The sequence below is a fragment of the Hyla sarda genome, chromosome 1, assembly GCF_029499605.1.
Source record: "Hyla sarda isolate aHylSar1 chromosome 1, aHylSar1.hap1, whole genome shotgun sequence".
NCBI lineage: Eukaryota > Metazoa > Chordata > Amphibia > Anura > Hylidae > Hyla > Hyla sarda.
In genome coordinates, this window is record NC_079189.1 from 463,449,849 (window position 1) to 463,462,862 (window position 13,014).

Below are 13,014 nucleotides of genomic sequence, written 5' to 3' on the forward strand. Positions count from 1 at the left end.
AAGAAACAAAATCAGATGCTTGGGTATGAGTGCCCCTCCATACTAGGAGGAGGTCATCTATGTATCTTCCATACCAAGTCATTAAAGAGGAAAATGGGTTGGCCGGGGAGAACAAGATGACCTCCTCTCAGTATGACATGTACAAATTTGCTAATGGTGTGGAAAATTTCGAGCCCATAGGACATACTGTAACCGTTAAAAAAAATAGCTTGTTAAAACAGAAAAAATTATGTTGCAACAAAAAATGTAACATAAATTCCTGTAAGTCCCGGCTATAAGTACTGTATTTCATCAAGTGATGTGACACAGCTATTATTGCCTTATTATGCGGAATGCATGTGTAAAGTACCACTATATGACACGACTTCCAACTTTCATTTTTTTACCATTTCATAGCCTTAATAGCTTGCAGCAGTGACTTGGTGTTCTCGATGAAACCCATAGTGCGGGACACCAATGGTTGAAGGAGACCATCCAGCCAAGCACTGAGTCTTTTTTTTTTTTTTTTTCCTCCTTTCCTCCCTCCCATTCCCTCTCCTCCTTTTTCCTCCCCCCCCCCCCCTTCTGTTTTCATGTGACTCTCTCCAGGTATACCTTGATATTTAAGGCTGTGCAGTATATCTTTTTGGTGCCATGATTAAGACTTGTTAACAAGTTGAAACGCGTTGGTGCGTTTCGTTTGTGGTATTATCCTTCAATTGTTTGTTATACTTGGATTTTAACATGATCTAAATAAACCTTGGCTTTTTACCGACTGGGAGCTGGAAGTTCCTCCATGTTCTCTGCTGATTGCCTCACCTAGAGACACAGCTCCAGCATCTGTCCTTTAGCTTTCACGAGGGAGGTTGTGCTGGCATTCACATAGTTAACTCTGCATAGTTAAATGCTGTGCAATGAAATTGTTAAAGGGCAAAGACTTTTTTTAATCAAGTGGTGCCAGAAAGTTAAACAGATTTGTAAATGAATTCTATAAAAAAATCTTAATCCTTCCAGTACTTATCAGCTGCTGTATACTACAAAGGAAGTTCTTTTCTTTTTGAATTTCTTTTCTGTCTTCCCACAGTGCTCTCTGCTGACACATCTGTCGATTTTAGGAACTGTCCAGAGTAGGAGAAAATCCTCATAGCAAACCTCTCTTGCTCTGGGCAGTTCCTGACATGGACAGAGGTGTCAGCAGAGAGCACTGTGGTCAGGCAGAAAGGAAAATCAAAAAGAAAAGAACTTCATGTGGAGCATACAGCAGCTAATAAGTCCTGGATGGATTAAGAATTGTTAAATAGAAGTAAATTGCAAATTTTTTTAACTTTCTGGCACCAGTTGATAAAAAAAAAAATGTTTTGGGGGGGATTGACATGTCAGTCCTTTTGACCTCACAAGATAAATTTATTTTCACTTTGATATCTGAACTTTGTCATTAACAATATTTAATGTATTTGTTTTTTACGTCTAGCTGTTGTCCATCTGGTGTCAAATTGTATTCTGGGGAAAATGATGAATTAGCAACAAACTATGAGAGCCCACCTTTATGCATGGAAGACCTAAATATGCCCTTAATGCAGTCAACCCTGAAAGACTCAGAAACTCTCAGATGCCAGGTTAGTTCTTTGCCTCACATGTGCCACAATAAATTATAACTTGCTTCATATAACTGCTCAGCTATTTTTTTATTTTTAAATCCTATATTTTTATTAACATTTTCTAAATGTAAACAGACATACAGAGAAAAAAACAAAAAACCCTTCCAAAAGTTACTAATCTACCTGCTAGGAAAAGAAAAACATCAAAAGACAATATAGGTACTTCCCAGTACAAATAATAAGTAGAAAGGTACCGAAAAGAAGAAATGTCCATTGCTAAGAGACCTCTCCCCCCAGCGGCAGCTCATCTCAGGTTAGTTAGAATAGGGAAATGGCACACTTTATGACTGTGAGCCTCCCATGCGTTATTCTCTGTACCATGAGGCCCATATAGATACCAACCAATAAGGCTCAAGATACAGAATTTAGATGAAAAAGGTAGCTTCATGTCATAGATCCTATATATACACCAACAAAAAAGAACCAGTAGTGTAAACATTTTTTGTTTTATTTAACATATATGCCAATCACAGACATTTAAAAATTAGGAAGAAAGTATAAAAACAAGACACCACAAGAACAACTGTAGTTAAGTGGAGGGGGCATAACAAATATAGGTACATGGAATACAGGGAAGCTGTCCTCAAAAATATGGTAAATCAATATACAGGGTACAAAACCTCAATACATGGTATCAGCAGGACAGTCAAATATGCAAACAGAGTATAAATAGATAAATATCAAGATAAGTATTAAAGTGCAAATAGTCAAACCAGTAACATCCTGCCATGCATTACCTGCCTACCACTTCCTACCCCAACATACGTTTCGCTTGACGTGTGTGTGTGTGTGTGTATGTATATATATATGTATATATGTATATGTATATATATATATATATATATATATATATATATATTGCATAGGCCAGTGGTGGCTTTTTTCCTCAGGGTCGGATCTCTTCCTCCCTCAGTGGATGTTGGTGATATAATGTCATAGATCCTGCAGATAATATCTAATACCACCTGCGGAAAGATGCAGATGGCAATCCCAGACCATATGCAGTAGAGTAGCATATAACCCCCTTTCCTACTGGATTTCTACACCATGGAGTCCTTCTTTTTTATTTTTACTGTAGGATCCACAACATACGGAAATTTCATATCCAGCACATTTCACTGCAACGCAACACTCTTTCCCCTCGTATAGGACTTGTGGATGTTAATGTCTCTAATAAGTAGGCCCTAAAGAAGGCCTTCCTTTCCCAAACCACAGGTCACATATCAGGACTGGGGAAGCAGAGTTATCCATAAAGATATGCTGCGGGACTGCACCCTTATATGTGGAATATCACTACCTAATACCAAAATAAGAGGTCGGTGAGACACGTCACAGTATGCACAAAGTGACCCTCCAGGTCAATAGAAAAGTGATAGGTACTAAAAGGAATAGATTTATGAACTAACAGGCTAACTTCCCTAGAATGAGAGGAGAACATGGAGTGATAGGAGCGTTCAACCCAAGCTCTATGTAGAAGCAAGGTGTTGTCACTGAGAAGGTGCATTTCCATAAGGCACAGAAAAGAACTCCCAAGTCAAAAACAGCATACCACTTAGGCGTCTCCCAGCCCCCGTACTTTCCATGTATACATTGCAGATCTGATGTTGTAAAATGTGAATAAAAAATGTAACAAACATAAAATCTACAGCATAACATTTTAGGTAAACTTAAAAACAGAAAAAGTTTGTGGGTAAATTAAGCGATTAATTGCTAGTAAACCACCACAGCTCAAAAGTGTCTGTCTTCAGAATTAGTATGTATACTGATGTATTTAAAACCATAGATTGTTATTCAAATCTATAAAATAGAGAAAAGGGAAGAAAAAGAGAAACCAAAAACCGGCACCTCGTGTATTGCCCTGAGCAGGGTTTAGGTTAGACTGGCCACTGACGTCACATAAATAGTGAAAATGCCTATCACCCTAAATGAATCGGGGTACCAACATTTTTAGTAGCTGCCGTCCTGTAAGGTATCCAATCTGATGAAGGAGGAGATAACCCCGAAACATGTTATTGTTAGTCAGCAGCCCCTGGAACAATAAGGTCTTATCCCCACTTTCATTTTCTCCAATCTAGTAAGTAAACGCTTTGAAGGAATAATAATGATTAATAATCTTCTAAGGAAATAATTTATGTAACCAAGAAATAATTTTTTACAAATGTCAGAATGGCTTAGTTCAATAATACACCAGCTACATGTTTGCCCCAATAACTTTGTGGAAATAATGTCAAACACAATAGACAGCTATCTATCATGCCTCCACCTATAAGCATGTGTATACATGTGTATTTACATAACTTACATGTAAAATCAACTTTCTTTTAAATCTGACCATACACTGCAGATACCTGTTGTCCTCCATTCCACACTACACGTGCATGTTCGGCACATCTTATGCAAATCATTCTAAACCTCTGACATCTGTTGTTGGGGAAGAACATGTTTTTAATGGTTCTCCAGCCCTGCCAAAATGTTCAGGCTCGGCCTAAAATAAATTGTGATGGCAGCTTAAAGGGGTATTCTGGTATACAGAGTTTGAATCAGCTTGAAAGTATATGATGCAAATTAAAAAAAATTAAAAAAAAAAATGGAGTCCAATGTGCATAAGAGAGCGAAGACTCTTCAGCAGCCAGGAAAATATAAGGTGAGAACACTCTGAACTGTAGTTTGTTAGTGTGCATTCACACCACGTTTTTGCAATACAGTTCCCGTATCAGGTTTTTTATGAAAAACTGATTCCTCAAAACCAGACTAATCGTATCAAAACGTGTGTACAAATTTTAACCCCTATACGGTTTAAAAAATGATGTCCGGTTTCATCCGTTTTATAAGAAAAAAAATGTGTACGTTTTTAACTTTTCACTCCATTATGAATAAAGTTTCCCTTGTTTGATTGAAATTCCAAGAAAAAAAAACTGTGCAAAGTCGAAAACCGGATGGAACCGTACGTACATACAGTTCTGCACGGTTCCCAATGACTCCCATGTTAAAAAAAAAAAAACATATGGTTTAATACAGTTTTTCACCCGGCCCGTGGTAGGCTACAGTTTTGGGTACGGGAAAAAACTGACAAAACCTTACAGGATGCAAAACGGACTAAACCGGATGATGCATCTTTTGGCATATACTTTTCAATGGAGAGTCAATGCATACGGTTTTCACATTGAAAACGTATACGGGAACTATATTGCAAAAACGTGGTGTGAATGCACCCTTACTCATGTGGGCAGCTGAACTGAATGCACTACACATTTTTTTTTCATCTAAACTCTGGAATATCCCTTTAATATGTATGGCCAGCATTGGTATTAAAAAACATTTATGCTGCACTTCAGCTAGCCCAGCCAGTGAGTTATGTGTTTATCATTTATATTTAGGTCTGCTTTAAAGATGACATTTATTATCTTTCTTTTATTATTTGCATGCCCTTCAACTTGTTAATTATTTACTATTTAATTTGCTCAGTAGCCAAATTCTTGATATGGTTGCCATGAAATAAAACCTTTTGAGGTATAGTAGATAGAAACTTATCACATTCTAGTTAGTTTGCTTAATAAAGTCAAATATTGTTAGTATAAAGTACTGTTCAGAGTATGTTAGGGGATTGTTTTTTCTTTTTTATGTTTTTACTTTAGTTACATTGGATTTATGTGAATGCTCTGACCCTGAATCATTTGGTTGTAAGTTTTTATCATTTGGAAAAAGAAATTTCACTGAAAGTTTATTGATAATGTTATTTAATAATGTACATGACTAAATAGTGTAATATCAGACTTGAAGCACGATATGTATCCCTAAGATAGCGGTGTGATACTAGTGCCAATCCTCAAAACTCTGTAATGATCACAGTCAGGCCCTTTTTTCACTTATAATTGAGTTTCCTAACCAGAAACATACACATACTTACTTATCAGTATGTTTGTATTGAGTGAGAGTAAAGTGCCTTAGCATACCACAGTTCACTCGTGACTTGTCTAAGCAAATGCTCAAAACCTTAGATTTTTGCTTAACTTGGTCAGAAACAAAGTATTTAGTAAGGTTACTTTTATCCTGTCAAGGGATTTAGACATTGGGGACCCTTGGACAGAAACCGTGAACTTGAGGTTACCCACTAGTCCCATATATGATAAGCTTTAAATGGTTAATATTAACCAGCAGGGCCCGCTATCTGCATCTTATTTTTGCAAGACATTTTGATAAATATGGTTATGATGTTTATGACTAGTTTTGTATTTTCTGGTTGTAAATCCATGTGTTATATGTTGGCAGTATATAGGTATATACTATTGCATACTATTATCAGTACAGATCCCCTCAGCATTGGTTATCTCAAAGATGTGCTAAGAAAAACATTTATTTGGGGTGCTGCTAGAAAGCATACTTTGTAAGGTTAGAAAGTGACATTCGGGTGGTTACCCAAGCAGGACCATGTTGCAGGGTGATAAACTTCCTTAGGGAAGTAGAACCTGTAAAAAAGTCTTCACATATGCCTCCCTTAAATAACCAGTGCATCGTGAGTGCTAAGAGAGCAAAGGGAGTTGTGCAGTAAGGGGATATAAAAAAAAAAAAAAAAAATGTTATCATCAGGGGGGCGGCCATTACCAGCTTACAACAAGAACAGCTGTTGGAATATGTCACAAAGTGCTTTGTAGGCTTATATTACTAGCATGCCCTACCAATGGAAAAAATGTTTCAGGACAGAAATCATAAGAGCTTAAAGGGGTACTCCACTGTAAAAAAAAAAATTTTTTAATCAACTAGTGCCAGAAAGTTAAACAGATTTGTAAATTACTTCTATTAAAAATTCTTAATCCTTCCAGTACTTATCAGCTGTCCTTTCTGTCTGACCACAGTGCTCTCTGCTGACACCTCTGTCCATTTTAGGAACTGTTCAAAGTAGAAGCAAATCCCCATAGAAAACCTATCCTGCTCTGGACAGTTGCTGATATGGACAGAGGTGTCAGCAGAGAGCACTGTGGTCAGACATCCAAAAAGAAAAGAACTTCCTGTGGATCATACATACAGCAGCTGATAAGTACTGGAAGGATTAAGATTTTTTCATAGAAGTAATTTACACATCTGTTTAACTTTCTGGCACCAGGTGATTTAAAAAAATAGTTTTCCCCCTGAGTACCCCTTTAAATTCAAAGCCAGGAACACTCTAATATGGATTTGATGCTACTGAAAACACATGCCCTAACACTGTCAACATTAGCATATTGAACTAGCTTACTTATTTTTCTATTCTTCTAGCACTTGTATTCCCCAACAAATAAATTGCAGGACCTGTTGGCAAAGTCTCGTCAGATGGTTACAGACCTTGAACTTGGCTCTTTGTTCTCCGACCCGTGGGGTAACTCTAGCAAAATGGTATGTAACAATTTGATATTTAAGCATGCTTGGAACTGCTGAGATGTTGTATTATTGGGTATTACAAAGCACAGAACAGGTGCAAACACAGTATACAGTACATACTTACACCTTACTGACCCTGGAAGTTCCTACAACGTACAGTGCACTGCTCTCAGTGTATGTTTGTTTTTTTTGTTTTGTTTTTTTTGAGGTTCTCTATGTTATACTCTGCTTCTCGCAGTTGCCAAGGTTTTTAACACTTATTGTTAATAGTAAATTAATAAATGAACATTATGGAACATTATCTATGTAGCTCCATAACATTTCGCCTTTATTTTTAAGAATGTTTGTCTAATAAAATATTATGTAAAGACTGCATTGCAATAAAAAAAAGCTATAATTTCTTTTATTTTTTTTTTATTTTTTTTTTTACAGCACATAACAGAAAACTTCCTATATACTGATCCTCCAGGAACTGAGAGCAGAGAAGATAAATGGGCAAATTTGGACGGTTTATGGTAACCTTATGTCCTAGCATGTTTATTTCAGAAAATGGCATATGCCACGTGCTTATAAGTTCTGGCAGACTACTGATCATGTAACGTGACTTGCAGGACATTAAAACTATTAATTTATTATTTTTCTTTTAGATTATATGTGAGACTTAGATAAGCAAGATAAAAACAAACACCTTCACTTAGGGACCTTGTACACTATGGAATTTTGTGCTCTGAGATATTCTGGGCGGAAATTTTGTGTGCAGCAGAAACCCCTGAAATTGATGCTAATGTATGCTAATGTATTTTTTTTTTAACCACTCCGCTATTTAACCCCTTAAAGGGGTACTCCACTGTCCAGTGTTGGAACATTTAGTTCCAAACGCTGGGTGCGGGCTGCGGGAGTCGATCACGCCCCCTAGTGATGTCAGGCGACACCCCCTCAATGTAAGTCTATGGGGAGGGGGTGTCTATGGGGGGGGCATGGTCAACCCCCGCAGCAAGCAGGCAGCGTTCGGAACTAAATGTTCCAAACGCTGGCCAGTGGAGTACCCGCACACAGACTATTTTGGCCTTGAGGACAAAGGAAATTTTCTTTTTTCGTTTTTTCCTACTCACCTTCTACAAGCCATAACGCTTTTATTTTTCCATCTACAGACCCATATGAGGGATGTTTTTTTGCGTGACCAATTATTCTTTTTAGTGACACCTTTTATTTTACCATGTAATCTACGGCACAACCAAAAAGTTATTATTTATGGTGGGAAAGAAACCCACAATTTTGCAACTTTTGAAGGTTTTTGTTTTTACTCAGTGCACTTTATGATAAAACTGACATGTTCTCTTTATTCTTTGGGTAAATACAACTTTTCAATTATTATTTCAATGATACTACTTTTAAAAAAACAAACTTTGGGACTTTGGTATTTACTTTAATTGGTATTTACTTTTATTCCGTTTACTGTATGGGATAATTTTTATTTTTACTTTTTTTTGTAAAATAAGAAAAGAGGGGACTTTTATTTTTAATTGGAGGAGAGGCTTATTCACTTTTATTTTTCAGCTTTTTTTTTTAGTCCCCACAGGGACTATTTATTGCAACCTTTTTGCAAATTCTGATGCATAGCCAGTGTTATCTGCAATCTGCTTCTCTAATCTGCTCGCTATCGCTGAGGTTTACCATTACCCGCGGGTCCATGGCTGCTGATAGCAGCCAAGACCTGTGGTCTATGATGCAAGCAAAGCTCCTGTACTAGCTTGATAGCCACACCGGGACTCAGGACGTACATGTGCGTCAAGTCCCAGGCATCCAGGGCGTACCTGTACACCCTGCATCCTCTAGGGATTAAAGGGGTTCTCCGGTGCTTAGACATCTTATCCCCTATCCAAAGGATAGGGGATAAGATGCCTGATCGCGAGAGTCCCGCCGCTGGGGACGCCCGTGATCATGCACGCGGCACCCCGTTTGTAATCAGTCCCCGGAGCGTGTCCGCTCCGGGTCTGATTACCGGCGACTACAGGGCGGGCGGCGGGTGACCTCTGCCCCCGTGTGACGTCATGCTCCGCCCCTCAATGCAAGCCTACGAGAGAGGGCGTGATAGCTTAGCACCGGAGTACCCCTTTAATAAAATACAAATCATCCCCCTTTTTCAATTTTTCAAATAAAAAAATATACATATTTGCTATTGTCCAAGTTCTTTAAACATTATCTTAATTGCATGGTGAACGTCGTAAACTATAAAAATAGCAAATGCCAAAATCGCTGAGTTTTGGTCACATGATAAATTAGAAAAAAATGAGTAAAAGCATGCAACTTCTGAACAACCTTGTTTAATTTCACAAAAGTGTTATAAATAACTATATATATATATATATATATATATATATATATATAAATAAATAAAACATTATTATTATTATTATAATTATTTTTTTTTCATCTTTTCAGAATTTTATTTGAAAATGCTTAAAGGAAAACAATCATTACCTCAGAATGTTGAAGAATGATTCCTGGCACAGTACAACTGTACAGTATTTTTTATGGGAACCTGTCACATAGAGAAAATGCATTTTCTGGAACTGCAGAAACATTCTTGTCATTTAATAAAGCCTCAACTTCACATACCCTGTTACAGAGAAAAAGAATGAATTGGAAGATACATAAAGTAGTTCTGTATTGTATTTTTGTACATATTTTTAATTAAACAGCATTTTGTGCTAAAAAAATATTGAGAATGTGTTTCAATCTGGACCTGGAAATAAACAATTAGACCTCAGTATAACACAAAACTCAATTTTTTAAGACTTGTATGTTCTGATAATCTATTTCAGAGAAGTACAGATAATAAAAGATATGTTCATCAAAGATCAGGATGTGATCCAGAGAATGGCAATAAGCCAGTCTTCCTGAGTATAGTTTCTGTATGTTGTCATCTGTTTTGAACAACTTCAATCTACAAGAACTGATGCTAAAAAAAACGGATGACAAACTGACACAAATTGAATACTCTTTTGTTTGTTGTTATTTGAAAAAAATAAAATATTGCATGCACACTTTTTTGCCTGTTCAAAAATGAAAAACAGACACAAATTGACACGAGCTGATACAAAAACTGGCCCTTTCAAATTAATGGACTAGTATTAGCATTAATATTATTCTGTTTTCAGAAAATCATGAATTGTTGGAAGAATTTCAGTTGTTACATGCAGCCATTATAGGCCGAGAGCTTTCCTTCCTTCTGCACCCTGGCATCATATTGTGTGCCCTGCATCACAGCGCAGAAGGTATAAAAGATGCTTGTGGACTGCAAGAGAGCAAGGAGATTGTTTCTGTGTTTTTTTTATTTTATTTAAGGGTGGACAAAACCAATGAGACACTCTACCTACTGGGGAAACTCTTTGATGGGAGCAGAGGGGTAACAATAAATCTGGGGGCCCCCCTGCGAGACCTACTGAGGAGACCCCTAAGCTCCTCCCCCACAAGGTATGCCACACCTATGCCATTGTACCCCACCCATAGTGATATGCACCACCCATAGGTATTTTCTATGGACGTATGAAGAGCATTTGTAAGTAATACTTACTGTACATTTGTTTTTTTTAAATGTCACTGTAGTGTACAATATATAGCTTAAATAAAATAATACAATTATCTATGTTTTACAACCTAATTAAATAAACAAGTGAGGACTGCCACATACTGCACCCTCTGAATATAATACGGCCACACACTGCACCCTCTGAATACAATACTGCCAGACACTGCACCCTCTGAATATAATACTGCCAGACACTGCACCCCCTGAATATAATACAGCCACACACTTCACCATCTAAATATAATACTACCACACACTGCAAACTTTGCAGATAAAACTTACACACACAGGCACTCTGTCTTCCTTCCTGACACCAACCTTTAGCGCACCAATCTCATTCAATGTGGCCTCAGAATATAACACTACTATATATACACTGTTTAACAACAGCCTTTGGAACAGCTCACCCACTTGCCTCTACTGCGTCTCGGACGACACCGGACATAAGTGTCTTGAATTATGGCAAACAAATGAAGATGTTCAGCGCAGTCTCGATGCAATACGGATATTTATTCAGCAAGTACCTGGCGTTGCCTGGTTTTTCCTTCCTAATCCTTGTCGGGGAGGAAAATCAACAAAAGAGGAAGCTTTTGACTTCATATCCTATCCTCAAATATTGTCATTTCCAGTCCCCCTATCCCGTACTCATATCCCAACCGCATATCCCATCCTCATTTCCATCCTTTTGTCCCATCCTCGTATCCTATGTTTAGTATACATATAAGTAAAGTGACCAAGTATCATCGAAATATCTCCAGCCGTTAGGAAGTTATGCAGTAACATATTTCCCATAGACTTGTATGGGACTTTAAACAAAAACCCCGACCCTGGCAAATGGTGGGGGGGGGGGAGTAAGGGTTAAATTACCTATCCTATGTTTGTTGTTGACATATTAGTAATGGGTGCCAAGTTTCATGTTAATATCTTTAGCCGTTTGGACGTGGTGCTGGAACATTAAGGGTTAACAGTAAGGGTTAATTTAACTATCATATATTTTTATTTGACATATAAGTAGTATTATTGAAATATCTACAGCAGTACGGAAGTTATGTGGGAACATACATTTCCCATAGATTTGCATGGGACTTTAAACAAAAACCCCGACCCTCACAAATGGGGGTAATTAAGGGTTAACCACTTAAGGACCCAGGGTGTACTTGAACACCCCGAGTCCACTCCCTTTCTATAACGCGGGGTAACGGCGTAGCCCAGCATCATAGCGGGTTGGGCCCGGCCTCTAACAACGACCGAGACCCGTGGCAAATAGCGCATGGGACTGAATGCGTTGCCACGCGCTATTAGCCACAGGTCCCGGTCGTTGTTAGAGGCCGGGCCCAACCCGCTATGACCCCGGGGTATGCCGCTACCCCGCGTTATAGAAAGGGAGTGGACTCGGGGTGTACAAGTGGATGTGGAAATGTCCGAATTTTTAAAATATATCGTTAATTAAACCGCACGGTCAATGGCGTTTGGGCAAAAAAATTCAAAAATAGCGTATTTTTGGTCACTTTTTACATAATAAAAACATTAATAAAAAGCGATCAATAAGTCCGATCAATACAAAAATTGTACCACTAAAAACTTCAGATCACAGCGCAAAAAATTAGCTCGCATAGGGGTCAGAAGATGACAATTTTAAATGTATAAATTGTCCTGCATGTAGTTTTAGGATTTTTTTCAGAAGTACGACAAAATCAAATCTACCTAAGTAGGGTATCATTTTAATAATATGGACCTACAGAATAAAGAGAAGGTGTCATTTTTACCAAAAAATTTACTGTAGAAATGGAAGCCTCCAAAAGTTACAAAATTATTTATTTTTCCGTTTTGCCGTAGATTTTTGGGTAAAATGACTGATGTCATTACAAAGTAGAATTAGTGGTGCCAAAAATAAGCCATCATATGGAATTTTAGGTGCAAAACTGAGAGAATTATGATTTTTAAGGAGGAGTTAAATTAACTATCCTATATTATAAGTGGACATATAAGTAACATGTGACCAAGTATTTTCGAAATATCTCCAGTCGTTTGGTAGTTGTGCAGTAACACATATTTCCCATAGACTTGTATGGGACTTTAAACAAAAACCCCAACCCTGGCAAATGGTGGTGAGAAAGGGTTAAATTACCTATCCTATGTTTGTTGTTGACATATAAGTAACATGTTTGCCAAGTTTCAAATTAATATCTTTAGCCGTTTGGACATGATGCTGGAACATACACATTGGGGGAGATTTATCATTGTTTACCCCTTTTTCTTGTGTATTTTTAGAGCAAAAATTTGCGCAACGACTTGCGGCTTTTTTGTGCGTCTTTTTTGATAGAGCAAAAAGCAAGTACTCTATTTTTTTGTGTATTGTGGAATGCATTCTACAGTAGATACTAATTTATCATGTGCAGTTTTTTTTGTTTAGACGCATTTTTTTGCGCA

General features: G+C 37.6%; 1 protein-coding gene across 5 annotated transcripts in view; it reads left to right on the forward strand.

The window, feature by feature from the left end:
• Window positions 1–10,294, forward strand: part of CCDC62 (coiled-coil domain containing 62) — a 36,270-nt gene extending 25,976 nt beyond the window's left edge. For 3 of the 5 annotated variants that reach the window (XM_056535410.1, XM_056535420.1, XM_056535428.1), the window contains exons 10-14: window positions 1,451–1,595; window positions 5,273–5,317; window positions 6,891–7,007; window positions 7,425–7,507; window positions 9,435–10,291. In XM_056535410.1, the coding sequence (XP_056391385.1) occupies window positions 1,451–1,595; window positions 5,273–5,317; window positions 6,891–7,007; window positions 7,425–7,507; window position 9,435 (391 nt within the window). In that variant the 3' untranslated portion in view covers window positions 9,436–10,291. Of the gene's footprint in view, window positions 1–1,450; window positions 1,596–5,272; window positions 5,318–6,890; window positions 7,008–7,424; window positions 7,508–9,434 lie in introns of all 5 variants that reach the window. The other 2 variants (XM_056535447.1, XM_056535437.1) reach the window with 2 other exon arrangements.
• Window positions 10,295–13,014: the final 2,720 nt, after the last annotated feature.